Source organism: Lissotriton helveticus, chromosome 5_1, assembly GCF_964261635.1.
Source record: "Lissotriton helveticus chromosome 5_1, aLisHel1.1, whole genome shotgun sequence".
NCBI classification, from domain to species: Eukaryota; Metazoa; Chordata; class Amphibia; order Caudata; family Salamandridae; genus Lissotriton; species Lissotriton helveticus.
In genome coordinates, this window is record NC_136065.1 from 457,456,978 (window position 1) to 457,483,228 (window position 26,251).

Consider the following 26,251-nt stretch of genomic DNA (forward strand, 5'->3'; position numbering starts at 1 on the left):
ATATCAACGAATTCCCTTGTTGGCAAATATTCAAAACAGAAGTATCACAAAGGCATGAGAACTGTGTGTGGGTGCATCAGAATGACTGGTAAAGGGACTTACTACATACAGCCCGATTTGGATGTCGGGCAGAAAACCAGTTTGACGGAGGCTTTCCGCCCGACATGGAGGTTTTCCCTCTAACCGCCGTATTATGATGAACCCGGTCAGAGAGAAACCCGTGGGGGGATTCCACTCCTTTTCCAACTGGGTCACGGAGTCCGTCTGAAGAGAAGGGGAATTTTAATCCCTTAAATGACAGCAGAGCCAGCCTCAGCTCTGTCATCAAGATTACAATTTCGGTTTACGACAGCCTTTCCATGTCTCGGCCTTTCATGGAAAGGCTGTTGGAAAGTGACTTTGGTGGCCCCTAGCTGCGCTCCCATCCCCTGTGGTCCTCTGCTATGGGGCCTTGGGGGCACCAATGGTGCACCCCTGAACATCCCTGCACTGTGTGCCATGCGGTGTAGGGATGTTTGCAAACATCCATTTTTCAATGGAAGCTTCTGCTGCGGGCCCTTTCCTCCTGCGCACAAGCTTCCATTGAAAAATGGAGGTTTGCGACCGCCCTATAGGTGATCACATCCTAATCTGCAATCGGAACTGCCGACCTAAGGTCGGACGGTTTCAAACTGCAACAGTGCGGGCAGACATGAGTCCACCCGACATAGTAATGAGGCCCTTAATGATTATAAGTAACGTGTTTTATGAAGATCTGTTTGCCACCCATTTGGCCTCTTTAATTGCTGAATACAGCTGGTGCTACTGTAACCTGTCAAAACAGTTGTCATTTAACTACCTTAAGAGGATGAAGGGCTGAGTTTGCTGTGCAACGTTTTGATCCTGTAGCATGCATAACAATATTGGAAAGTTGTTATCTTCATTAAAGACAATGGAGAACCAGTGTGCGAAAAGCACCTGGATAGGCCTCTGCTGTCAACCCTTCACCTCCTTAAACTACAGCTTCTGGCTCTCTCCTCTTTCTATCCAGGATATTTGGATTTCAGAAAGTAAAGAGAAGGGCATAATCTGTAGAGGAGGGTAAAGGCGGGTTCCAGCATTACTAGAGCTGTGGAAAGATTGAGAGGGATGTTCTCCTCAGCTCCTCTATTTTAATTTTTTTCTAGCAAATGAAGAAAAGTAGTTAGAGAGAGTGGAGGGAGAATAAGGGGCGAGCTTCAGATGTGGGGTAATGCTAAATAATGGGACCTCCATGCAGAATTTGATAAGGGAACCCTGAATCTCCCCTACCATACAGATATTTGAATTCGAGCTGAATGTGGGTCCCCTGAAGGTTCGGGGGCACCCTCAAGGCTGCCCCCCTGCACTGCAGGATCTTGCCTTATGCCCATGGACTTCAGCCTCCTTTCACAGCTCCTGCTGTCCATACTTGACAGTTACTGCCATGGCCATGTGCACCAGTGCTTAATTTGTGCCAGTGGTTTACGGTGCTCAGCATAGGCACTTAATTATCAACACCGGTTCTAGTGTTAGTACACCACATGGTGGCACTGTCTTTTTTAAATGAGCACAACAACTGTGTTTATTAAGTCAATATACGATAGAAATGAATGATGCTAGACTCTCATGCCATTATTATAGCTGTGCGTGGCCTGAAATAGTCTGAATTGTCACACTTGTAGGAGTGCGATGATTAAGTGGTATGTTGGCACTATCATTGGCAGCTGGCAGGGTTTGAGTGTTACATGCTGAAGTGGCCTTCCAAGAAGGGCCTTGGCACTTCATTTTTTACAAATTAAGCAATGCGGGCAGAGAACTATCCTAGGCAGTTAGGTGCAAATCATCCAGAGAAGAGGCCTGAGGCTGCAAAGGGAATCAACAGAAATGTAAAAAAAAATGTAAATTGATACTTGTATAGCTCACTACTCACCCGCAAGAGTCTCAAGGCGCTTGTACGAATACCGCTGTGGAACCCATCCTGGCTTTCCCTGTGAGGTGTCCACTCCTGGGCACCCCCAAGGTGGAGGCCAGGCATCCTTAGCGTTGTGGGGGCCGTTGTGGAGATTAAGCAAGCTATTGCCCAGAGTTGCAGAGTGGGACTCCATGATTGGAATAGGCACCGAGGCGAGAATTATCAGGTCCGTGGAATTTTGAGCCCAAGACCCGCCGAGGCGGGGAATTGAACCCTGGTCCCGGGCTAGACCTCTGCATCAGGATCTGCCTCTCTAACCATTGAGCCACACTTCTCCACTCCAGAAGGCAGAGAGCTGTACAAAGGGACTTTGGTCATATATACAAGTAGACTGCAGGGCATAGTTTCAGCAAAGGATAAGTCAGGCAACCATGCACGGGCAAAAAGCTTCAGGTACCTGCTCCTTTATAGCAGACAGCAGAATGCCCAGGTGAACTTGCAAATGAGGCCAGTGCGAGCCGGTCATATGTTAAATTGATTATCTTTTCTCACTGGAAAATTGTATTAGGTTATTTGGGTAGCATAAATGTTCTGTATTCAATTTAGCAGGGTCCTAGGATCTGTGCTCCCTAAAAGCAAACTCTTATAGTTTGCAATTCTGCAATTCCAGGAAGGCTAGCACATGCACTCTGAGGCAAGTTTATGGTGTTACATCCTATATTTGACAGACAGAATTCCTGGTTTGGAGGTGTTACAGTTGAATAACCTCATGGCCTGACATGCTTAGATGGAAAACAAAACATTTTATAAGGCTTAATATGCAACATGTTTGCAGTGTATGTGAAAGTACTGGTGTAGAACTTGTGTCAACTGCAAGAGAATTATAGAGGAGCTGCCTACAGCTACTAATTTGGAAGAGAGGCTAGAGGGAGGTCTGAAAGAAAAAAGGAGACAGAGAAAATCCTTCAGAGACTCAGCTTGCGATATGGTAGGAATCAGGTGGAAATTGTCCCACTGCGATTTCGTGTGAAGAGCTGGATTGGATTTTTGCACTATAATCATACAGCATGTAATGTTCAATGTTCCATCAAACATCTTTTGTTTCTTCTTCTGATACAACATTACTGTTCTGTGGCGTAATTGATTCTTTCTAAATGCCCAATTTGATTAACTGGTTGATAATTATTAAGGAGCTTACAGCCAAATGACCATCGCTGGCTGCTCATATATCCACGAGTGTCTGTATGAGGAGTAGGATTGAAAGCTGGCAAACCACGGCTGGTTAAATAGGAAAGTAAAATTTGCCATACTAACTCCAGTCCCATAAAAAATCTGGAAAGTGTATAAAATGGGGGGGTGGGGGGTGGGGGTCTAAGTGGGTACAATAAGTTATACTATTCTACTCCCATTCCTATTAATATTGGATAAAGTGTATACATTGGACTGGGGCACACATCTTCTCCCAACTCTAAACCTAAATGCATTTCACACTTTTAATAAAATTTGAGTTCACATATACTAATATTCCATGCAAAAACCCACATTTTGATAAAATAATTACAAAACCGTATATAACCCATAAACCGTATAAATATATAGTTTCCCAATTGAACCCTCTAATATATCTAATTTAAAAACAATGTAGCCAACAAACTTAATAGTTGCACTTAACCCCCAAAAATTAATTATTAAAGTTATCTTAACATAAAAACTCTATCCATCCAATTGGCAATTACCAGATAAACCCCATAACCCATAAAAAACAAGCATTTTCAATGCAATTGGTCTCGCCTTTGGGAACTTATATGTATTTAGCTATGCAGCACATTAGCCTGGGTGCTGAAAGATTTACTGTTCTTTAAAATGGAGGAAAAGTAGCACCAAACTGCTTGACACACCAGGATTGCATGGAGAGAAATATTGCCTTTCAGTGGGAAATGGTATAGTCCAAAGCACTATTTTTAATATAAAATCAGGGTCTTCGGTGGTCATATCACTGAAAATACAAGATTTGAAAAAATATTATTGTCTACGGGTGCTTGCAGAGGACAATTTCTATGGACTGGAATCTAGAGAATGCCAAAGTAATTCTGGTATTTTACTTGCCTCTACTGGTCGTTTTCTATCAAGACCGATAAATAGAGGCAGTTGAACAAGCAGAAAACAATTCTGGTATTTTACTGATGTCTACTGGTCGTTTTCTTTCAAGACAGTTAAATAGAGGCAGTTAAACAGAAACAAAAGTCCCTAAGCGGAAGTAGACAAGTCCTGGGTCTGATCTGCCGAGCTCAAAAAGTATATACACATATAAGTATGTACTAAAGTATATACAAGAGATCTTGAATGCTCGACCTAATTATAAATACTTGAATTTCAACATTTATAAACATAACACATAATTAAATAAAATTGAAATAAAATAAATATTAAACAAAATATTACACATTCAAAAGTAATCCACAACCAGGAACGTGGCCTGATGATAAAAACAATATACTTACAATCAATATCATGTCCTACAATATTTTTGCAGTCATTCTATTTCCCCCCACAAGTTAGAGGTACAGCGCTATTTAGGACTCAGTTTTAAGGTACTGTGGAATCTAGATCACATTTGAATTATATATGTATTTTAATATGTCATTCTGTATTTGCATTCACAAAACTGTATTAAAATGAAGCTATTGTAATTCAAACAAAATTGTTATGTTGTTTTAATGTGTTTTCTAGTTTAGGCAAAACTAGGCCTCAGCTACGCCTCAACTCAAGTTTTGTTAGAAGGACTGCTGTATCATTATGTCCATTGTTTATTTATATCGCTTATAACAAGAAGTGCACTGTTTATTTAGTATGGTATATTGTTCTTGAAGAACTCGCTGGAGGAAGCCTTTTGCTACTTTCCAATGCCCTTCCTGCTAGCACCCCGTACTGCTTAATTCACAATTGGTTTCTGCTGTTTATGTACCTTGTTTATTTTGACACTTCTAGGTGGGAGTAGCTCAGAAGGGGAAAATCAATATTCATGTAAAGAATTAGCGAAAAGATGGTAGGGTTGTGTGACATTTAGGAATAATGTCATGTGATTTGTTGAAATTATTCTGTCTTTGCTCACACCATGATGCCCCTTGATTTGGGGGTGAGACAGTACTTTTTTCTGAGCCTCTAGGAAATCTGTCCGATTTTCTATTGATTTGCTCCACATTTAGGACTTGGCCTGTTTTTTCTGCTTTTGCTTATTATTGCATTATTTTTGGAACTGGTAGACTTCATTGCATTTGATTCCTGTATCTTTGACTGATTCAATATTTACTGCTGCATTTGCATTTTCTATTTCCTGTTTTGCATTTCAAATTATTAATTAACCTTTAATGTTTTTCCTAGATTGTTGATCTCAAACACTCCTTTTTGAGTCAGTACTTTCTTATTGACTGCATTTAAAAGCTATTTGAATTGTGTCTTTAGAGACACATTTCCTCATAGTTTTTGAGGCTAAGAACGTTCCCGACCCCCACAAAATCAGGCGTGCCATTGTCATGCAGATTATCTAAGCGATAGCTGGCCCACAGTTTCACACCCCTATAAGTTTGGATGAAAGTTGCCATGTCACTGCCATGTTTGTCACGCATGTCCAAACCGTTATCAGTAGAGTTGACTGTGAATGCTTGTATTAGAATTCAAAATCTCCAGGTTTCTGAGATGATGCAGTTGTTACATTTTTAATTAATGTCACCTGGTCTTGTGTCAGCTTCCTGCTGCCTGAAGATGGCTGTCCAGGAACTGTCCACCCGCGTGGACGCTCTGCCTCCAGCCGATCTCTGTGAGATCACAGCCCTGCTTCTCGGCTTCCTGAAGGACTCCTATCCTCTCTCGATGGCTCTTCTCCAACAGTTTGAAGACAATGAAGGCTATCCAATGCTGGTGAAGATATTACTTCGGCAAGTACCACCGCTCTGTTTTCTTCTGCTTCACAAGGTGGGAGCAGCACATCAGGCTTACTTCAGGATTTAAGGTGTAGTGTCCCACGAAAGGAAGAACTGGTGGTGTGAATGAAAACAGAAGTGTAGTTCAAGTTTTCAAATGAATAGGTGGAGAGTGGGGGGTAATGAGGAAGAGGGAGAGTGAAGTAGGAAATAGAAGGTTGAACAGGTAAGATGCAGTGAATTCTGAGACACGAATGAGCACATCAGAGAAAGAGGAAATATCAGCGCAAGCAGCAATCCAAGAGCTGTGGAAGAATTACTGAGAGAGTTCTCTCTGTCACTGGGAAGGTACTAGTTGTTTTAATGCTATCTGTGTGCCTTAGTGTGGATAAAGATGTAGTACTTTGTGAGGCCACATTCTGATAATCCTGTATACACATAAAAAACAGTGTCCTCCTTTAATTCAAGGCCTAGCTTAAAGTTGCAGCTGTGAGGGTGATGGATAGTCCAATCTTACAATGGAAGATAACATCTTAAAATGTAGGGGAAGGTATTTTAATAGTACAGATCCTTATGTTAATCAATAACATTAAAATACTTTGGTTCCATTCAGTTTTGAGGAGGATTCCGTGTCTGCAGCGGCGGAACACCTGGACAAACTACTCAATGTACTGGCTAATCTGACAACTTGTGGGAAAACCGATCTCAAAGTTGCCAGCAACATTACCCATCCACAGCTCCCTGACTTCCAGAGCCAGCCTTCCTCAAACTCAGGTACATCATTTTCTGTCTCTTGTGCACCGCAGTTCATGAGTGTGGGAACATGGGACCTGGTTAATAATGAACTGCTTGCACAAATATCTTAGTGTGTGATCATTTTTTTTTTATTCTTGCCATTCTAAGGCACAGCAGCCAGTGGACACAATGTAATGTACTGTGATCTGTTATTCTAGTATCTTCTCTCTCTTGTGACGTTCTGGTTATTTTCCCACACTGATACAATTGTACACACATTGTTTGGATTTTGCCGACATTAATGGCCTGATTGTGAGTTTCCTTGCATGGATGTAATACTTGCTATTATATTACCCACAGAAGTGGGAGGATTATGATTGTGTCTATATTGATGAAATGTGTGTGTTTGGACCTACATTGGTAGTTTTCTTGTGGTTGTAGACAAATTAATGGCATATTTGCGATTATTCCCTCATATTGGCACACTTAGATACTATCCCCTCTATTAGAATGCCTCTGTTCGTACCCCTACTATTAGAATGACTGTGGTTGTAACTCAGTCGAAAGCGTGTGATGGTAATGTTGCTGTACACAAAGACCTTAATACAATTCTCAAAGTCACCCAGTTTTCCAAGTGTTGTGGGAGTAAAGAAGCCCTCAATGAATAATTGATTGCTGAGATGCCAAGAGGTTCAGTGGTTGAAACTGACATCAGAGTTTTCAGGAAACGTGGAGTGAGAGTCAACGGTGGACGGTGCATATTGGGCTCGTGTAATTAGAAGATGCTCATCCAGGGTTGCTGTATGCCATCAGTAATGAAGGAGTATCGGAGATCCGCCCACGTTAGCTGGGTAGATAGGATCAGCCGGGTTGTAGAGAGCATCCTGTGGTTGATTAATATGCAGTACAATGTTGGATTTCACCAGCTTTCTTCTGAACTGTAGCCTTGATAAAAGGAGCACATAACGGAAGAACGTCCTGATGGCCAGAGTGGTTTTGCCAGGCACCATGCTAGGCTAGGTCCTGTGGAGATTTGTGGGAAAGGGAATACTGAAGTGAAAGAAGGAATGCAGCAATGCTTTCCATTGAAAGGATTTTTAAGCAGCATAATGGACAAACAGTGAGACGAAGAGCTGCAGAGGAGGACAGCTTTCCAGAGCATCTTTCCCAAAGACCTCCATAGATTGTGTAGTTTTGATTTGGCTGAAGATGGTCTCCTGGAGAAGTTGTGGACTGGAACTAGCCGTCTGACTTCTAATCAAAGACTTCCTAGTTGCTCAATCATCTGTAAAATTGTTTCTTAAAAGGATCATTTTTTGGGGGACAGAACTGTTGTTCAGGTTGTACTTCCTATGTGTTCCTGCTGTAGTCCAGCAGTGGTTTGGAAGTGAACTTGAATGTTAATTAAGATAATAAAACAAAAACGGAGCAAATATTGGGTTTCTTTCTTCAAAAACAGATAACTCTTGACTCTTCACCCCCCCCCCCCCACCATACCTCCACCCTTTATCTTTGGCCTTCCATAAAAGCAAGACTTGCCTGTCCCAGCCGTTTCATAAAAAAGTTTAACCTTATGGAGAATGATTGCAATATGTGTATCGTAATCGTATCGTATTCGTATCGTATCGTTTTCGTAATGTCCTAGTTTTGTGTTTGTAAATATTGATTTTTATATGTTGTCCTCCTCTGGGTCTTTACTTCGCAAACTGACCTGCAGCATCCATTTTAGGTCATGCTTGACAGCGAAGCCATCTGCAACACCTATTGTTACCTATTCTTTAAATGTATGTGGCTCTGGTTCTGCCCAAAGGACAGTGTTCTTCTCATCTCATACTGTTCTTTGTGTGGAGTATCATTCCGCCTTCTAGGGGGCCATGAACTGCAATGCCAGAGGGACCACAGAATAATCACACATACATGTTTTTTCTCATAAATGCGTTGTATACAGAAAACAATCCTTTATTCTTATTTTACTATAGCAGACCTTTGAATGTTTTGGTCCATAATCGTGTTTGTGTTTTCCCATTGTGCTTTACCCTATGTGTCCTCCCCCTCCTTCTCCTCCTCTTCCCCTTCCCCTCTCCTTCCTCCCTTCCCCTCTCTTTCCTCCCACTCTGCCTCCCACTCCCCCTCCCCCTCCCATTCCCCCTTCTCCTCCCCTTCTTTCCCTTACCGCATCCTCTTCCTACTCCCCATCTCTCCCTCCTCCTTCTCTCCTTCCTCTAGGGACCCGTGTCTTCCCTGCTTGCTATTGGCTTTGCACATTACCCTATGTCTCCTGCTCCTTCTCCTCAATGAAGGTGCTAGTAAGGTTAGGTGATTTAGGAGAATTAGGGAGCTGTGCCTACCTTGCTGGCTATGGGCTTTGCTTGTACGCAGATTGCTGTCATTATTGGGGGATTGGGTTTGGTGGGGTCAAGGAAACCCCCCTCAACTTTTTAGGGCCCTCACTTGCACTCTAACCAGACTCCCTCATAAAGAGTCGAAACAGCTCGGGTGACAGTGTTTGACCCTTGTCGTCAGTGTAAATCCTAGAAGGGCTGAGGCCCAGAACCCCTGTCCTTCATCACTCCACCATCTGACAATGCATCCATCATTAACATCAAGTCTGTCACCCACTCCTCCCTTTGGAGGCCCCAATCATTGCTTCATCTCCAGATTCTACTCCCAGAACCCTGCCTGACCATACCCCATTGTAGTGCAATGACAAAGACCTGGGTTAATGTTCAGGGAATCTCAGTCATGGAATCACCCATGAGTGGATGGCAACAGCGAGACACTGATTAACAACCTATGACAAGGATAATCTGACTATTTGTCGGGACATATCACACCTAGCTAGTTCCCCACCCAGACCATTGCCCTCCCATACAATGGCATCATTGCTCATTTTGACAATTACTGCACATTCAATAAATAGGTCACAAACACCACAAGCCACCCAGGACTTTAGCCCCCCAGACTAAAGTCCATCCAGGCTCTCTCTAATGTGTCTAAATGTGGTGCCTCACAGCTTACTGAAATACATATGTTGCATGTACAACCTACACACATATTAAAACACACACAGCTCCACGTGCCCCAAGTGCCATATCATTTACTTTGCGGCCTCCATAGCATCAAAAACCATCCCACTGCCCACAGTAGACTTTTACTACTCTCTCTATCTGCCAGTATTCTTGCATTTCCTCTCCCAAAACCCTTCTTGCTTACAATCCCTATAGAGCCTCAGCTATGCAATTGGGAACATGCTACTCTCAACACAATATTTATACACCCTGCTGCCTTTGGCATGTCCTTGTCACCACAATTGTAGCCCCATCTAAAAATCCATGCACTACACAACCATCTACATACAAGCGGCAGCATGCCAGCACATCCAAAACGTTCACAAAAATAACAAGCATAGACAGCAGACTTTCTGCTTTGACTGATCCTCAAACTTCCTAGAGCTGTGGGGCATAGCACAATCGGACATTCCAGGCAGTGTAAGAACACATTCTCCAGACAGCCCACAACAACGGCTATGATAGTCCACAAGCACTAAGGGCCACATCAGTGACAAATATGCTATTCACAAATATCTGTTGCTTAATCGAACATTACACTGGGTAAATTACTTTATCTCTATGTGCATCAGTGGCAGTGTCTCATATAAATGAAAGTGTATAGAGGTAGGCTGTACATTAGTATTGAGCACCCTATAATAGCAGGACAGTCATGGTAATATGATGTGCATTGCATTTCTAACAACACGATAAAACAGATGAATAGGGCCTGTTACCCTTCTGTATTTGAATCAATGCATTCTGGTGCAAATTTGTTCAAATGTATTAAAATTCAAGGCACATACTTGAATGATTTTATGCTACATGAAATCTTTACTTTTTTTTTTTTTAATTGCTCGTGCCTGTGTATAATAGCAGGACAGTCATGGTAATATGACGTGTACTGCATTTCTACGAACAGGAAAAAACAGATGAATAGGGCCTGATACCTTGTGTATTTTAATCAATACAATCTGGTGCAAAATTGTTCAAATGTATTAAAATTCAAGGCACATACTTGAATGATTTGATGCTACATGAAATCTTTCCTTCTTTATTTGAAATTGCTCGTTCCTTGTGTATAATTGGTTGTGTCGATATCTGTGTACGTCAGCTTTCCTGTACTCATCAACTTCAATTTATTTCAGGAAATTGTGTGAAAAACCTACAGGCATTCCAGGTTTTGCAGACAGTGCTCCAGAGAAGCACAGACTCTTGGCTTTGTAGGAAGATGTTATCAACCATGCGCACCATCTGGGCCCTTGACAAGGCCAACTTCTTCCTCCTAGAGTGGACATTGCAGCCCATCTCCCAGCTTGCAGAGAAAATCCATCTGCAAGATGTGACAGTCCAGATCATGTTCTTCCAGCTCATAGAGTTCATCATCATGGAACTGTCATACATCCCTCACGAAATCCTCCGGAAGGTCCAGGGTTTGATCAAGGAGAACGAAGCACCTCACTGCATCATCACTGCTCTAGAGTGCATACTGCGCATCACCCAACGAGACACGCTCTTCAGTGACATCTTCCGCGACTCCGGCCTTCTGGGGACTCTTCTTACCCAGCTTAGGAAGCAAGCAAAGCTAATGAGGAAAACAGGTACTGTATATAGGTATGCTCCCGTTGAAAAAGACTAGTGCTGTACATAGTTGTGTTCTGCTTGAGGAAGAAAGGTACAGTGCATAGTTGTGTTCCCCTTGAGGAAGACAGGTGCTATACGTAGTTGTGTTCCATATAGGAAGACAGGTACTACACATAGTTGTGATCCCCTTGTGGAAGACAGGTGCTATGCATAGTTATGTTCCACATAGAAGATAGGTACTACACATAGTTGTGTTCCCCTTGAGGAAGACAGGTGCAATGCATAGTTGTGTTCCATATAGTAAGACAGGTACTACACATAGTTGTGTTCCCCTTGACGAAGACAGGTGCTATACATAGATGCGTTCCATATAGGAAGACAGGTACTACACATAGTTGTGATCCCCTTGTGGAAGACAGGTGCTATGCATAGTTATGTTCCACATAGAAGACAGGTACTACACATAGTTGTGTTCCCCTTGAGGAAGACAGGTGCAATGCATAGTTGTGTTCCATATAGTAAGACAGGTACTACACATAGTTGTGTTCCGCTTGACGAAGACAGGTGCTATACATAGTTGCGTTCCATATAAGAAGACAAGTTCTACACATAGTTGTGTTCCGCTTGAGGAAGACAGGTGCTATACATAGTTGCGTTCCATATAGGAAGACCGGTACTACACATAGTTGTGTTCCCGTTGAGAAAGGCAGGTTCTATACATAGTTGCGTTCCATATAGGAAGACAGGTACTACACATAGTTGTGTTTTCACTGAGGAAGACAGGTGCTGCACACACTTGTGTTGCCTTTGAAGAAGACGTATACTGCACATTGGTGTGTTCCCCTTGAGAAAGACACATGTCCTGTATGGTTGTCCACCTCTCTACGAGTTAGACGCTCTAGATTGTGCTGCTTAATTATATCGGAACTGTTCAAATCTTGTTTTTGTCCTTGGTGATGCAGGTATTGTATGATTGTGTTGCTCATTACTGACTCTCAAAATATCTCCCTACAGCTATATTGGAAGCATAATACTGACTCATATATTGTCAAAGTAGGTGTAGATTTTCTATTATTAACTCCACCCTGACAATATTTCAGTAGTCAATTTTCGAGTCATAACACATCTGAGGGTCAATTGTTCAACCTCAACAATGTGGTACACCAGTATACTGTACATTGTTGTACAATCCATGAGAACATGCACAGGACAGTGCCATGTGCTGAAGACAATTGCAAGGCTGTGCCCCTTGAGGTAAAATGTGAGGTGTGTCTCTGTCTCAAAAATACATGTACATGGCATAGATCCTCTGAAAGCCCACCACATCATGGGTTTGTACCCCAAACAATGATAAGTATAGAGCTCTGAGCTCAGTAAGAAAACTGGTAAAGGGGTCTTAGTCTCTTTCTGAAGAAGCCTTGTAAGTACTAGGGTTGAGTGAAGAAATCCGCTCTGCCGGCGGATTTCCTGGAGTTTTGCGCACTCCGCGTTATGCGGGGATCGTGAAGTTCCGCAAAACTATGTGAAGTGGCGCAGAGCGAAGTTTTTTCTCTCAAACACCTCACCAACAGAAGGTTTGCGAGGGCCCCGCAAGAAAAAAATCATGCGCTAGACCTCCTCCTGGTGAGATCTCTCAAAGCGGGTGGTCACGGCAGGTCGCGACCGCTCACGTTGAGAAATCTGTCATTCACATAGAGGATGCTGATGCTCGAGTAGAACATGTACTCGAACAGCAGAATGAAGATGTGCCCTCTTGCACTGTGCATATTGCTGTTCGTACTGATTTCACAATGCGGGGCGAACTCCTGGTGCTAAAAATCAGTGCAAGCAGTGCTACTTGCTAAACTCCACCGCTTGCGGAACTCACTTTGCGGAGTTTCGTGGAGCAAAACTCCACAAACTCTGCCCAAGCCTGGTAAAGACCATTTTCTGTCTTTGAGAGAACATGTATATGGGCACTTGTTTTTGGAGAAGATCAGGTCACTAAGCATTGTTCCCTGTAGGAAGTAACCCTGGGCAAGGCACTAAGCTACACTCGCGTAATTTTTGCGAAGTTTGCAGCGGTCATTTTTTGCTTGTTCGCGGTCCTCAATGTCATGTTCGCGACCGTGAGCAAGCAAAATGACATCCCAGGGAGATTCTCAACGCGGGGAGGTCAGGTTTCTCATTGTGAGTGGTCCCACATGCTCGCGACGAAAAACTACCAATCCGCGTTGAGAAAGCTGCCGCTCGAGTAAAAATCTACTTGAGCGGCAGAAAACTACAACTTGCACTGTGCAAGATGCCGTTTTCAATGATTGCACAGTGCCGGATGCTTGTCCGCACTGTGCAATCATTGAAAACGCCTCTTGCACAGTGCGAACATGCTACTACGCAGCTCGTGTAGTGCTACGTGAAGTTCGCGTAGTGCGAAGTGCACTTCGCGTAGCGCTACTTCGCGAACTACGCCCACCCCTAGGAAGGCGGGTGCATGTCTGTTTGTATTGTCAGCAATTCAGGTACAGAACTATGGGCAATTTGAGTAAGACCAGTATTGAACCCTGTCCTCAGTGAGAATGGCAGCTGTGGAGATTTGTTTTTCATTAATGTATGTTTATATTCATTTGTACAGTGTCCACTGCACATCCTAATAGCTACGAGTCATATACAGACAGGGCTCTGTGCTCCCTTAGGCAGACAGTCGACAAAGAGGTCCCTTTAGAGACCAGCAGAGGGTTATGCCCACGAACAAGGTCAGACTGGGACCGAAAATACACCCAGCACAAAACAAAAGTGGCCCACAGACAGTTAAAAAAGTGGCCCGGATTTGTAAATCAGGACATTTTTGAACTTGTAATAACACGCTAAGAGCTTTGCATGGTGTAGGGAACTGCATGCCTTTCTGCTTGCTGCAGGCAATGCTTGTGGTAATATCAGAGAAATCAACAGTAAAACTTGGCACTGCAGATCATAAAACAAACTGAAAAACAGCCCAAAAATTGGCCTGCGCACTGGCCTGTCCAATCAGCCCTTCAGGCACTGAAGGTCAATCTGGCCGTACCCACCATGGAGACCAATCCTGGGTTGTGTGCGTCTCCTTCTGATGAAGATGGCGACAAGGCTCTGCCCCTTGTGGCTCTCCCTTCCCTCCATTCTGATTTATCCAAGTTACTGAAAGTATGGAGTTGTGCTATTTGCCTTCTACTATTTCAGATAGTTGTTGACCAGTACCACCAGTGCACTAGTAAAAACGTGCATTGCAGATACTGGCACATTACATGTCTTTTCATCCATCCTCGCCAGCTTTGGATGACCTCTATACTGCATCACAATGTCATAGAGCATAGATTAATATGAATAAAATGTCCTGAGCACCCTGAGCCTGGTAACCGTGTTTTAGGTGCAAACTCTCATTTTCACTAAATGGAACTAAAATCTAAGTGTAAATCACTTGTTTCCTCCCTTGGTAAGCTGCAGGTGAAACCTGGTGTTAATTGCAGCAAGAAATAGTGCACATGGGCTGTTTGTGCGTCTTCTGAAAGGGAGACCCATGTACATTATCCCCCATTCCAAGGTGTCAAGCTTGTGATCGGGCACTAATGGCTTGCTCATCCGCTAATTTTATTTCAAAAAATCTTTATTAGAGTTTTGTGAATATAGCAAATACAAGGTGTAACATATGCATTCAGCAAATAAAAGGGGGGAAACAAGTGAAATTGAATAAGATGTAATTACATTATCAAGACCTAATGATATTTGGGAAAGGGAGTGAAAAGCGTGAATTAGTTTAGATTCCGTTTTACACAATACCATACCATCCGCTAATTTTAAATCAGAAATAGGCGAGCACTCGGTTTGCACCTAATTTTTGGGACACCAATTGGGATCTGGGCCACACATTTCAGCCAAGACTTTGAGGAGCGACTGAACCTTGATCTCCGGTACTGGAGAGGCTCGGGGAGGGGAGTAGGGGGTGGGGGTATTCTTTTTTACAAGTCTTGTCCAATGATGACTTGAAGTTCGTGTTAAATGGTTGATTCGTAGAAAAATAAATTTACAGGATGACTATGGGGCAGATGTATCAAACGATTTTTTTGTCGCAAACGCTGCGAATCGGTAAAAAGCAGCGTTTGCGACAAAAAAAATCGGAAAATGTGATGTATCATCAAAAATGCATCGCAATATTAAGGAATCGCAAATTTTGCGATTCCTTAATGTTGCGTAAGCATTTAAGGAATCGCAAATTGGGATTCCTTAAATGCTATGTAAGAAGCAATCAATTTTTGCGAATTTACTCTAAGAAATCGCAAATTACCACCAACTTGTAGTTGGTGGTAATTTGCGAATTCTTTTACAAATGCACTTTTTGGCATTTGTAAAGGTGCTATTTGGCGCTCATACATGCCCTTAGGGCATGTATGTCCGCCATATGCGCATACATGTAAATTTCAGGGGTGCAGCAGGGTGTCCTTAAGACACCCTTGCACCCTTGAAATTATTCTCAATTTGCGATTAGCAAATTGTGAATCGCAAATTGAGAATAACTTCCCATTCCTTCCTATGGGCCTCCTGGCCCATAGAAATGAATGGGAAATTATTCCTTAGTTGCGATTAGCAAATTGCTAATCTCAATTAAGGAATTTTAAGAATCGCTAAAAAATTGCGAATTTTTACATACATACCATTTTGCAAATCTCAAATAGCGATTCTCAAAAAATCGCTATTTGAGAATCGCAAATAGGTATTATGATACATCTGCCCCGGGGCGGGCGTGGCTTGAGCGCCGAGGGAGATGGCGGCGTGAGCCCGGAGCTCCGTGCCTCTTCCCCACGATACTCCTGAAAACGGGGCCGGAAAACCCGTGTGTGCCCCGGCGCCGGTAGCGGACCTGATGGTGACTGGCTGGGTAGGGTCTGAGCTGATGGCGGTACTGCAGCGCCGAGATCGGCCGCCGATCGCAGCGGACACCGGAGCGGAGGGAGAGACGGCGGCGCGCAAGATGGCGGCCGCGACGGAGCCTTGATTGACCGAGGGCTGCACAGCGGTCCACACACCCGGAGCACACGGAAGGGGCGCGGCCGCCGTCTCGGACGTCTCCGACGGCGATACCCCCCACAGCGGGAGAAGCTCCTTGACCCTCGGCTGCGGTGCGCGGCGGCCGCGACCGCCAGAAGGAAGGGCCACCGGGTGCGCCACTGCAGGCGGAGCCACCAGGCAGCCTCCATTGCCGGGAGGGCGGAGAGACGGACTGCGACCCAGCCCTGGGCACCGGACTTGACGGCGGGCGAGCGGGGGCAGCCCTGAGAGGTGGACCACGGGGGACGGGACGCAGTGCGACACATCCCGGGCTCCCCCCCCCTCCTTTTTTTTTTTTTTTTTTTTTTCTTTTCGCCCCCCGCCGCGAAGGCTTGAGCAGTGTATGGGGACATAGCGGAGACGCCCGCAGACCAGCGGAGGACCTCCGGCAGTGCCAAACTCCCAGTAGCGCGACAAACCTGAACCGCTAGCCCAGGAGAGGGAGGACAGTCTACCACAGTCCCCAGGAGGCGAGCTGCACGGCGGGCGCTGCTTCTGGAGTGCGGTAACTGCGCAGCGAGATCCCGTAGCGCACAGGAGCCGGCCGCGTGGCTGAGGCCCGAGGGAAGCAAGCACTCGGAAAGGACGAGGGAGGCGAGGCCGGCTACAATGGGGAAGCCAAAAGCCAAGGCGGAGGAGGCGGCGACGTCTAATGTGGCGGAGGGGGGCCCCGCTGAGCAGACGGACCTGCAGCGATTGCAGGATCGGATTTTGGACGCCATAACGGCCACTCGAGAAGCGCTCCACAACGACATAGCGCAGGTGGCGTCGGGGCTGGGCTTGCTCCGGGCGGACCATGACAAACTAAAGGGCAGGGTCACGGAGGCGGAAACGGCGATCAAAGACCTGGCGCCAGCTCACAAGGTGATGGAGGTCAAGCTGACGGAGGCCCTAGACCGCATACGCACCCTGGAAAGGCGAGCGGAGGACGCGGAAAACAGAAGTCGGCGCAGCAATGTGCGGGTCGTCGGCGTGCCAGAGACGGAGGAGACGAGGGACATGGTGGCCTACATGGAGGAATGGCTAAAAACAGTGGTGGCGCCGGAGGGGCTTTCGCCATTCTTCACTCTAGAGCGTGCACATAGGGTCCCCTCAGGACCTCCCAAGCCCGGACTCCCGCCCAGGCCGATCATAGCCAAGGTGCTCCACCACAAGGACAGAGATCTGCTCCTACGGAAAGCTCGAGAGGATGGCCCTTTCCAGATTGCGAATAGTAGGGTCACACTTTTCCCAGATTTCACCTTCGAAACGCAGAAGCAGCGAGCCTCCTTCCTTACAATCAAAAGGGAGATGCGGACTGAAGGAATTGCCTACTCCTTACTATTCCCGGCCAGACTACGAGTGGTGGTTGACGACAAGGCGATCTTCTTTAACACGTCAGCAGAAGCCTGGGACTGGTGGGAGACATACAAGGCTGGGACTGACGGCGCCAAAAAACGAGAGGAGCGGGAGAGGGAGCGGGAGCGCTCGCCGGCGCGGCTGCGGAAATCGAAGAGGCTGTGGAAACGAGGACGGGGGAAGCTGGGACCGACGGCCTCCCAAACTGAGGCAGAGCGGCAGGCAGCGCTGTTGGAAGCAGGGAAGCTGGGGCGAGCGGAGGCCCCTGGATCTAGGGGGGCCACGGACTCGGACACTCATGTCTCTGCCTCAGGCTCGGAGTCGGACCACTCCGGGATTCATCAGACAGAAGGGCCGCTGGTGACGCCGCAAACGTCGGATGAGATCCTGAATATTTGAACTGCTGGCGGAGGACAATGGGTAATGTTTAGATGGCTAGGAGGGGGACCCGTGCCTCAGCACGTAGTGGGGGTCGGGGCGCACCGGGGTGCTCAGTACAGGGAGTCCATGGGTACTTGGGGAGGGAGCGAGGGGCTGGGCAACGCAACCCCCCTCTGGCCGAGGCCACACTCCGTTGGCCCTTAAGGCACCCACAGCTACGGCTGTGTAGTAGAGACCTGGGTCAATCAGGTATGGGAGTTTGGATGGGGACTGATATCTCGATATTGGGGCCTGTTCTGGGGGAGGGGGGGGCTCCACAGTTGGGGATTGTTTACTCTGTTTGAAGTTATTGACCCTGGGTTCACCATGGGTAGGACTGTTTAGTAGCTCTGTTTTGTTCAGGGGGGGCACCACCACCGTCGAAGGGCTGGAACTGGAGGGAGTGTTTCGACCGGATCACTGGGACAATGGCTGATGTGAATAGACTGAACTGTATTACCTGGAATGTGCGGGGCCTACACTCTATGCAGCGCAGACATAAAGTCCATGCCTATTTAGTGCGGAGGGGGGTACACATTGCAATGTTACAGGAGACGCATCTTACACGACAGGAGGGGGCCGCACTACAGAGGAGATGGCGGGGACAGGTTTTTCACACCAGCTACTCGGCCTATGCGAGGGGAGTACTCATATGGATTAGAGCAGGCACACCTTTCCAGCTCACGCGCCAATGGGTGGACCAGGAAGGGAGGTATGTGGTGGTAGAGGGGAAACTAGAGGGTAAAGATGTTGTGTTAGCTAGTATATATGCCCCGAACACGGACCAGTTGGCCTTCCTCGCGACACTATCAGGGACGCTGGCTCACTCCCTGGCGGGCCCGGTCCTGCTGGGGGGCGACTTTAATTCCATTGCAGACCCCTCGTTGGATAGGTCCCACCCCCCCTTACAAGATTCCCCAGTACATAGGCTGTCTAGGGGCAGGAGGGATTGGCAGGAGAGCTGGGAACTTACGGATGTATGGAGAGGACAACACCCGACAGACCGGGATTACTCGTTTTTCTCCGGACTGCATGACTTGCATGTCCGGTTGGACGCGATACTCTGCTCCCGGGGGGTGCTGCCGTACGTCACTGGATCGGAGTACCTGTCGAGAACGATCTCAGACCACAATCCACTCCTAATCCGGCTAGCGTGGGTAGCGGAAAAACCCAGGATCCCGATCTGGAAATTACGGCCTGAGACCCTAGAAGACCCCCTATTCGAGGCGGCCCTGGCGGAGGGGGTGGCCTTATACTTCGCGGAGAATGAAGGGACGGCGACCTCTAGGGCGACGGAATGGGACGCCTTTAAGGTAGTGGTGAGGGGTATCTGTATCAAGGGAGTATGTAGGCGTAAGGAAGGTGTTGCTGGGCGATTTGGCTAAGGCGGATGCCAAGCTGAGGGAAGCGGAGAGGGAGAGGCCCGGACACCCGGAACTCCAGGAGACATTAGGCTCGGCTAGGGAGGCGGTAGCCATTGAAGTAGAGAGGCTCCGAGCCTTTGACTACAAGCGATATGTGCTGCGTTCCCATGTGGACGGTGACAAGGCGGGCACCCTCCTGGCGTGGCTTTCGAACCCCACTAGACGGTGCGCTCCCATACTCCAACTGAGGGATGCATCGGGCGTGGTGCAACACACTCAGCTGGGCATAGTCGACGGCTTCCAGAAATACTACGAGGGTCTGTACAGGAGTACCCCGGGAGACCGGACGGGGCTGGCGGAACCCTTCTTGGCTAGTCTACCCCTCCAACGGCTGGAGGCAGAGCAGGCGAAGGACCTGGGATCGGACATTGACCTGGGGGAGATCAGGGCGGCAGTACGGTGCATGGCACGGGGCAAATCACCGGGAATAGACGGGCTCCCCATAGAGTTCTATGGTAAATATTTGGATGTTCTGGCGCCGCGACTCCTAACCGTGTATGAAGAGGCCAAGGCGGCGGGCCGACTACCGCAATCAATGCGGGAGGCATTAGTGGTTCCGCTACTGAAGCCCGGTAGGGAGAGTAGTGATCCCGCGTCCTACCGACCACTCTCTATGCTCACCGCAGATTATAAGATCCTGAGCTCCATTCTAGCGGCGAGGCTCCTTCCTCACATGACGGGGCTTGTGCACGAAGACCAGAACGGTTTTATACCGACGCGCAACACCACAATGAACATCAGAAGGCTTATCCGCCTCATGGACGGGCTGGACGGCGGGGCTGGGACGGAACTGGTCCTCTCGGTCGACATTGAAAAGGCTTTCGACAGTCTAGAGTGGGACTACCTTTATGCGGTAATGGAGCGATTTGGGCTGGGTGCTGGCTATATTCATTGGACGAAGGTCCTCTATGCGGAGGCGATAGCAAGGGTGAGGGTGGGATCAACGGTGTCCCTCCGCTACCCGGTAGAACGAGGCACTCGACAGGGCTGCTCCCTATCGCCGCTTCTATTTGCATTGGCTATAGAACCACTGGCGGCTGAGGCCCGGACAGGGCGGCACTTCCATGGAGTGCAGGCCCGGGACGGGCAACATTTCATCTCGCTATATGCCGATGATTTACTGCTCTTCCTCCACGATGGTGTTGGGGACTTGCAAGGAGCGGAAGCACTGCTAGAGAGCTTCGGAGAGATATCGGGCTTGAGGGTTAACTGGCCCAAGACGAGTTTGTTCCCGCTCCTGGAGGGCGCCGCCCAGCCACAACACCAGTCGGAAGCGACCTGGGAACCTACCTGTATTAAGTACCTGGGGGTCCATATCTACCATAAGACGGATGACTTGCTTGAGGGCAACCTGGGGCGATGTGTACGAGGACTGAAGGGCTGCATGGCCTTCTGGGCCACGTTGCCGCTCTCGGTGGCGGGCCGGATCTCCCTGCTGAAGATGGTTGCCCTGCCGAGATTGCTGTATTACTTCCGGACGCTCCCAATCTGGCTGCCTGGCTCCTTCTTCAGGCTGCTTAAATCGCTGATTACGTCGTTCGTATGGGGAGCGGGACGGTGCAGAGTGGCGCTGGCCACGCTTTCTCGCCCGAAAGATGAGGGGGGTCTGGCGGTGCCGGACTTTGAACTTTATTATCTAGCGGCCCAACTGCAGGTTTTCACGCAAGAGGTAGCGAGAGTATTTCGAGGCCCGGAGGACGAACGCTTGCGGGGGACGCCCAGACACGTCCTGGCGTATATTACCCTTCAACAGCGGCTGGACGGTCGGGATATATCGCTGGAACAACGCACGTACCGCCAATGCTGGAACCGGGCACAGAGGAGGGCGGGAATCCGGCGCCCATATGCGCCAGAGATCCCCCTGGGCATGCTAACAGCCTTGCCGCATGGCGGCGACTGGTCGCATCTACAAGAATGGGAAGAAGCGGGAGTACAGGTGGTAGGGGACCTCTACGAAAATGGAGTGCTGCTCCCGTTCCAGGAGTTAATGGAGTGCTTCGATATCCCGAGAGGGGGATTTTTGCTTCATGCGGCAGTATCCAGAGCAGTGCAGGCCCACTGGGCTACGGGACTTGAGGAACCTGAGACGGCGGCGGCGTGCCAATACGCTATGATGGCGGCGGGCACGGTCAAGGCGGTAACGTGCCTTTACAACCGGATGATTAGAGAGAATATCCCTCCTCTTCTATCCCTGAAAGCCAAGTGGGAGGTGGACCTGGGTAAGGATATACCTGACACAACGTGGGCACAGCTTATCCGTAGGGCTCGCAATAGCACGAGAAACGCTAGATTTCAACTAATCCACTATTATGTATTGCACAGGGCGTACATGACCCCGGGAAGGATCAGGCGGTATTTTGGCGAGGTAACAGCGACCTGTCCCCGGTGCCCGGAAGAGGGGGCCGAATTAGTGCACATGCTATGGGCGTGTCCGGCTTTACGGGGTTACTGGCAGGACATTGGGGAGGTTTTAAACGAGGTGACTGGAAGGACCTTAGACTACGGACCAGCGGAATGTCTCTTGCACTGGTTTCCCCACACCCCCAAAAACAAACTCACGAGCAAGTTTATTGACATGGGATTAATGGTAGCAAAGAGGGAGATCACTAGGAACTGGAAGGCGAGGGTGGGACCAACTCCACGGAGGTGGCGACAGGAATTTAAAAAATGGGCGACGGCTGACAGCACACACAGGTACCAGCTTGCGCGCAGAACCCCTAGCCAGACAGCGGCTGACACTGCGACCTCCTGGGAAGTACTGGTACAGGCACTCAGGGACAGCGAGGCAGATGAGGAGGGGGAGGCCCCCGAGGCAGGTAGGGCGGAAGAAGCGAGTTGAGGCTCTAGGACCAGCAGATATGCAGGGAGACTGACACCAGATCACCAGGAATGACCGCTACAGGAGCCGTAGACGGGTGGTGGTGGGTGGGGTGGGACAAGGGGGGGAGTTCTAGGTTTTGCGCAGGGGGTGGGAGTTGGGGCTTGCGCGTAGTTGGGTAGGACTGGAAAAGTAGTCATGCACGTACTCCGGACACTAACCACTCCTCGATATTGAACGTCAGGCATGAAAGAGCAGAGACATCATTGCCGCCCGACCCCCGGGTTGTGGGCATGACGGCTGTGTACTGGTCAGCGAATCACACTGTATACCTGCGCATTTTTCTGAAGCTGCTTATGTGTAAGAGCCTGTACAGGTATGACTACAATAAAAATTATTTACAAAAAAAAAAAAAATGATACATCTGCCCCTATGTCACTCCATTTCTTTACCAACGGTGTTTCCGGTACTAAGCTTTTCACCTGCAAATAATTGTTTTCCGGTGTGTTAGTCTGATTAGGGCAATTGACCCAGATTGAGACTACAGTGCACAGAACCTATTGGGGTGTTAGGAAAAAGGCAAGGACTGGAAATAGTGTCCTGAAAGACATGGAGAGAACTGGTCCTGAAAACATTATGTGGCTGCCAGATGCAGTAAAAGTTAGAGTTTTGAATTAAACAATTAAGTACACTGGGATTAATTGGGTTGGGTGAGGGCAAAGGATCATCCACTCCATTTATGTAGAGCACTAGTCCCAGATTGAACTGTTTAGTTTTTCAATGTATCTGTGATGCGGTCCCTGATGAAGCGCCATGTTTGTGATTTTCTCATTTTGTGTCCCACAGCAGGGCGAGGCGTGGTGGACCCGGAGCTCGAGTCCGAGCGGGGCCTGACCGTGGTCAGGCTGCAGGCCGTGGCGGCCCTCATCCGCGGATCCATCAGGAATGCTGGTGAGGCAAGACTAGTGCCAGATTGCTGCCCTTCAGAGATGTTTTTTATTTCAATATTTGTGGTTATTGATCCAAAAGGCTGCACAAACACATGTTCTTCAGGCGCACACGGTTGGTGGCACCTGCTCGCCACGCGGAGCAGCGCGCGGCACTTCAGGCAATTAACACATGCTTCCTTCTGACTGAGCGATGTGGATTAATTAAACTCATTAAAAAAGAGACATGGAAATTAAATACCCAAATTAATAAATAAGTGTAAAAATGTAGTGTTTCCTCATTAAAGCAGCAGAAGATGATTACATACATCACTTGTCAACGATATCTTCTCCCCTCCTAGCACGCTGCCTGTATTCAAAGTCTGATTCTAGTTCACACTTCTCCTCCTGGTGGTCACGGCCCCCACTGCTGATGTGGTAGGGTCTTCAAGAGTCCAGAGCCCATTGTGATCTTCTCTTTTGCTCTTCAACGCGCCAAGAAGCCACTTGTGGCATACATAGTGCTCTGCAACAAATCTATTCAAATCAAATAAGCTCTGTTCGACAATGGTTCTGTATGTCTGTGTGTATAGCGTGAGGTAGTAAACATGTGTTGCATACATGGATACCTTGGGCCTCATTTACAAGAAAATGGCGCGGCACCGCAAGCCATTTACCTGCACCATGCTAAATAATTTTTAAAGCACAGCGATGCATCGTATTAACAACACTACAACGCATACTTGTGCTTTCCCCTGCGCTGGCGCACAATGGGCTGCCATGCACCAGCGCAGAACCCCTTGCATCATGTTACAAGGGTGCCTGAGTTGCGTGTATGATTGTTTCTGAGCAGGAAGGAACACCTTCCTGCACAAAAACAATCATTGATAGCATTTTCCTATTTCTATGCGTGCTGCAGAATGCGTTGTAAATCTGGGAATGTGTCACCTTCCAGGGACATTGCATGGGAACACCCACAGCAACACCCCTGGAATGCCCCTTTCACGAAGAGTAATGCGTGATAGGGGCCCATATTTGCAAGGCCATGAAAAAGTCATGCTGGAAGACTGTACGTGCCCTTGTAATTATGGGCAAGCCCATTGCGTCACCGGTGCATCAAAAAAGCGGCGCAGCGGAATGGGCTTGTAAATAAGGTCCGTTGCATTTAAATGAACAGCAAACCGTTGGTGCTTGCACCACAATACAAAGCAACTCAAAGGATCAAAGCGTATAATCGTCCACTACAATTCTAACCACAGACGGTTCCCTATTTTGTTTGAACCAAAGGTATTCAAGTATACAACAAATATGTACTACCTTACACTATACACCTGCCATTTGGCAAGCATGGATGCGACTTTCTAACCTTTCAACTTTTCACCCTTCCCACAGCATATTACAGGGACTACCATTATCTCCTCTGCTAGTAACTTTCAGTTGCCTTCAGGGCGGTGCGATCGATGCCACCGCACCGGATGCTGACTTGGGGTGGGGACGTCATTTTTACAAGTAATATTATCATTTTATTTTTGTAGGCATCAATTAAAATATCAAGATAACGCCAGTGATTTATTGTGTTCCTGGAAAGAGACCAGAAGTTTGTCTAGTGGAAGTTTTGACTCATCCTAAGGTAGCGCAGAGGGTTAAAATGCCTGCTGCTAAGAATGTGTACCATGCAGATAACAAAGTGCATATAATGTAAATAGGTTAGTGGCTTACTTCTTTTGTAAGAGAGCTCCTTTTGTACTTGTCTTTTATAAGTCAAAATCGTAATATAGAACATTGAGCTATAAACTGTCATCAAAGAGCTGTGTGTAAACTGCAAAGTATATGTTAGAGCTATATGTTTTTGCCCAGTCTTTCATTAACCTAATCTTGCCAAAAGTGTTCATCTGGGTGGAAAGCAATTCTTATTATTAAAGAGAACCCCTAATAGAAAAAAATGATGTTAAGTTTTAAATTCTGAATTTGTGCTTTTCCAGAATGAGGACTCTTAAACTATATTGCCTACCAGTATCGATGACATGTTACACCTACATACACATTGTAGTCCTATCTGATGTAACATTTCCTATACACTGATTTACACGCCTATGATTGTCTCAGTGCAATGTGTGTGTGTGATGTAAAGTGCTCTGACACCTTACACTGTTATGAGTGGTGATATAAAACTAAATGAATCCGAGAGACAATAGGTCTAGAGACTTGAGGGGCACTGTTAAAGGGCGGTGGTGAGGGAATACCTGGCTGAGGTGGTCACTGGGGGGGAAGGGCGCACCACCACTGCTAAAGCCGGCCCTGACGAAGGTTCCTTGTTACTACAAAAACTGACGATTTCAGGATTGACCAGTATCAACAACTTGCCTCAATCAGCCTTGAAAAAGGCCCCTACCTGCGTGCCACTAATGGGTGAAACACTTGTTGGCTGTTCGACTGTTTACTCCTAAGCTGTCATCGCCATGGAGAAAGATGAAATGTGAGGTGCAGGAAACAATGTCTTTTATAATATCTCGGTTTGGAGTGGAGCTGTGAAAATAGCCATGTCCTAGACATTAGAAGTGTACAAAGTAGTATAGAATCGTAAACCAACTTACAGACTCAATTGTGGGAAAGTAGGCCCTCCCCACCAATTGAGAATGCAGCAATACACCACCATATTATTGGTCTGTGTATTAGAATAGACACCCGCTTGTGATACAGAGTCTTGCAGTCCCTCGTTGGTACATTTTGCAAGGTTCAAGAGGTGAACCTGAAAATGTACACAATACTTTATTAAACCTGATGATGCTCGTTGGGGAATAGATCCTGCAAGGGGACTTTAAAAAAAAATATATATATTTTATAGAATTGCTTTACAGGTTATCTCTTTGTGATGCAGGCAAGACCACAAGTTATCCGGCTTCAGTCAGCAGTATCAAATGGGGCATAATGCATTGATGGAATCATTTGCATTAACAGATGAGAGGGGTGCCACTAATATGCAAATATTCCCTTAATTACTCAGCCATCATATTAAATAAACCACCTATTCAGCATACCAATGAAAACTTTTGAAGCCAATGTGGACAGATT

General features: G+C 47.0%; 1 protein-coding gene across 2 annotated transcripts in view; it reads left to right on the forward strand.

The window, feature by feature from the left end:
* WDFY4 (WDFY family member 4) overlaps positions 1–26,251 on the forward strand; it is a 1,018,342-nt gene that overhangs the window by 202,635 nt on the left and 789,456 nt on the right. For both annotated transcript variants that reach the window (XM_078642707.1, XM_078642708.1), the window contains 4 exons: positions 5,658–5,847; positions 6,446–6,606; positions 10,763–11,215; positions 23,100–23,204. In XM_078642707.1, coding sequence (XP_078498833.1) covers positions 5,658–5,847; positions 6,446–6,606; positions 10,763–11,215; positions 23,100–23,204 — 909 coding nt within the window. The remainder of the gene's footprint in view (positions 1–5,657; positions 5,848–6,445; positions 6,607–10,762; positions 11,216–23,099; positions 23,205–26,251) is intronic.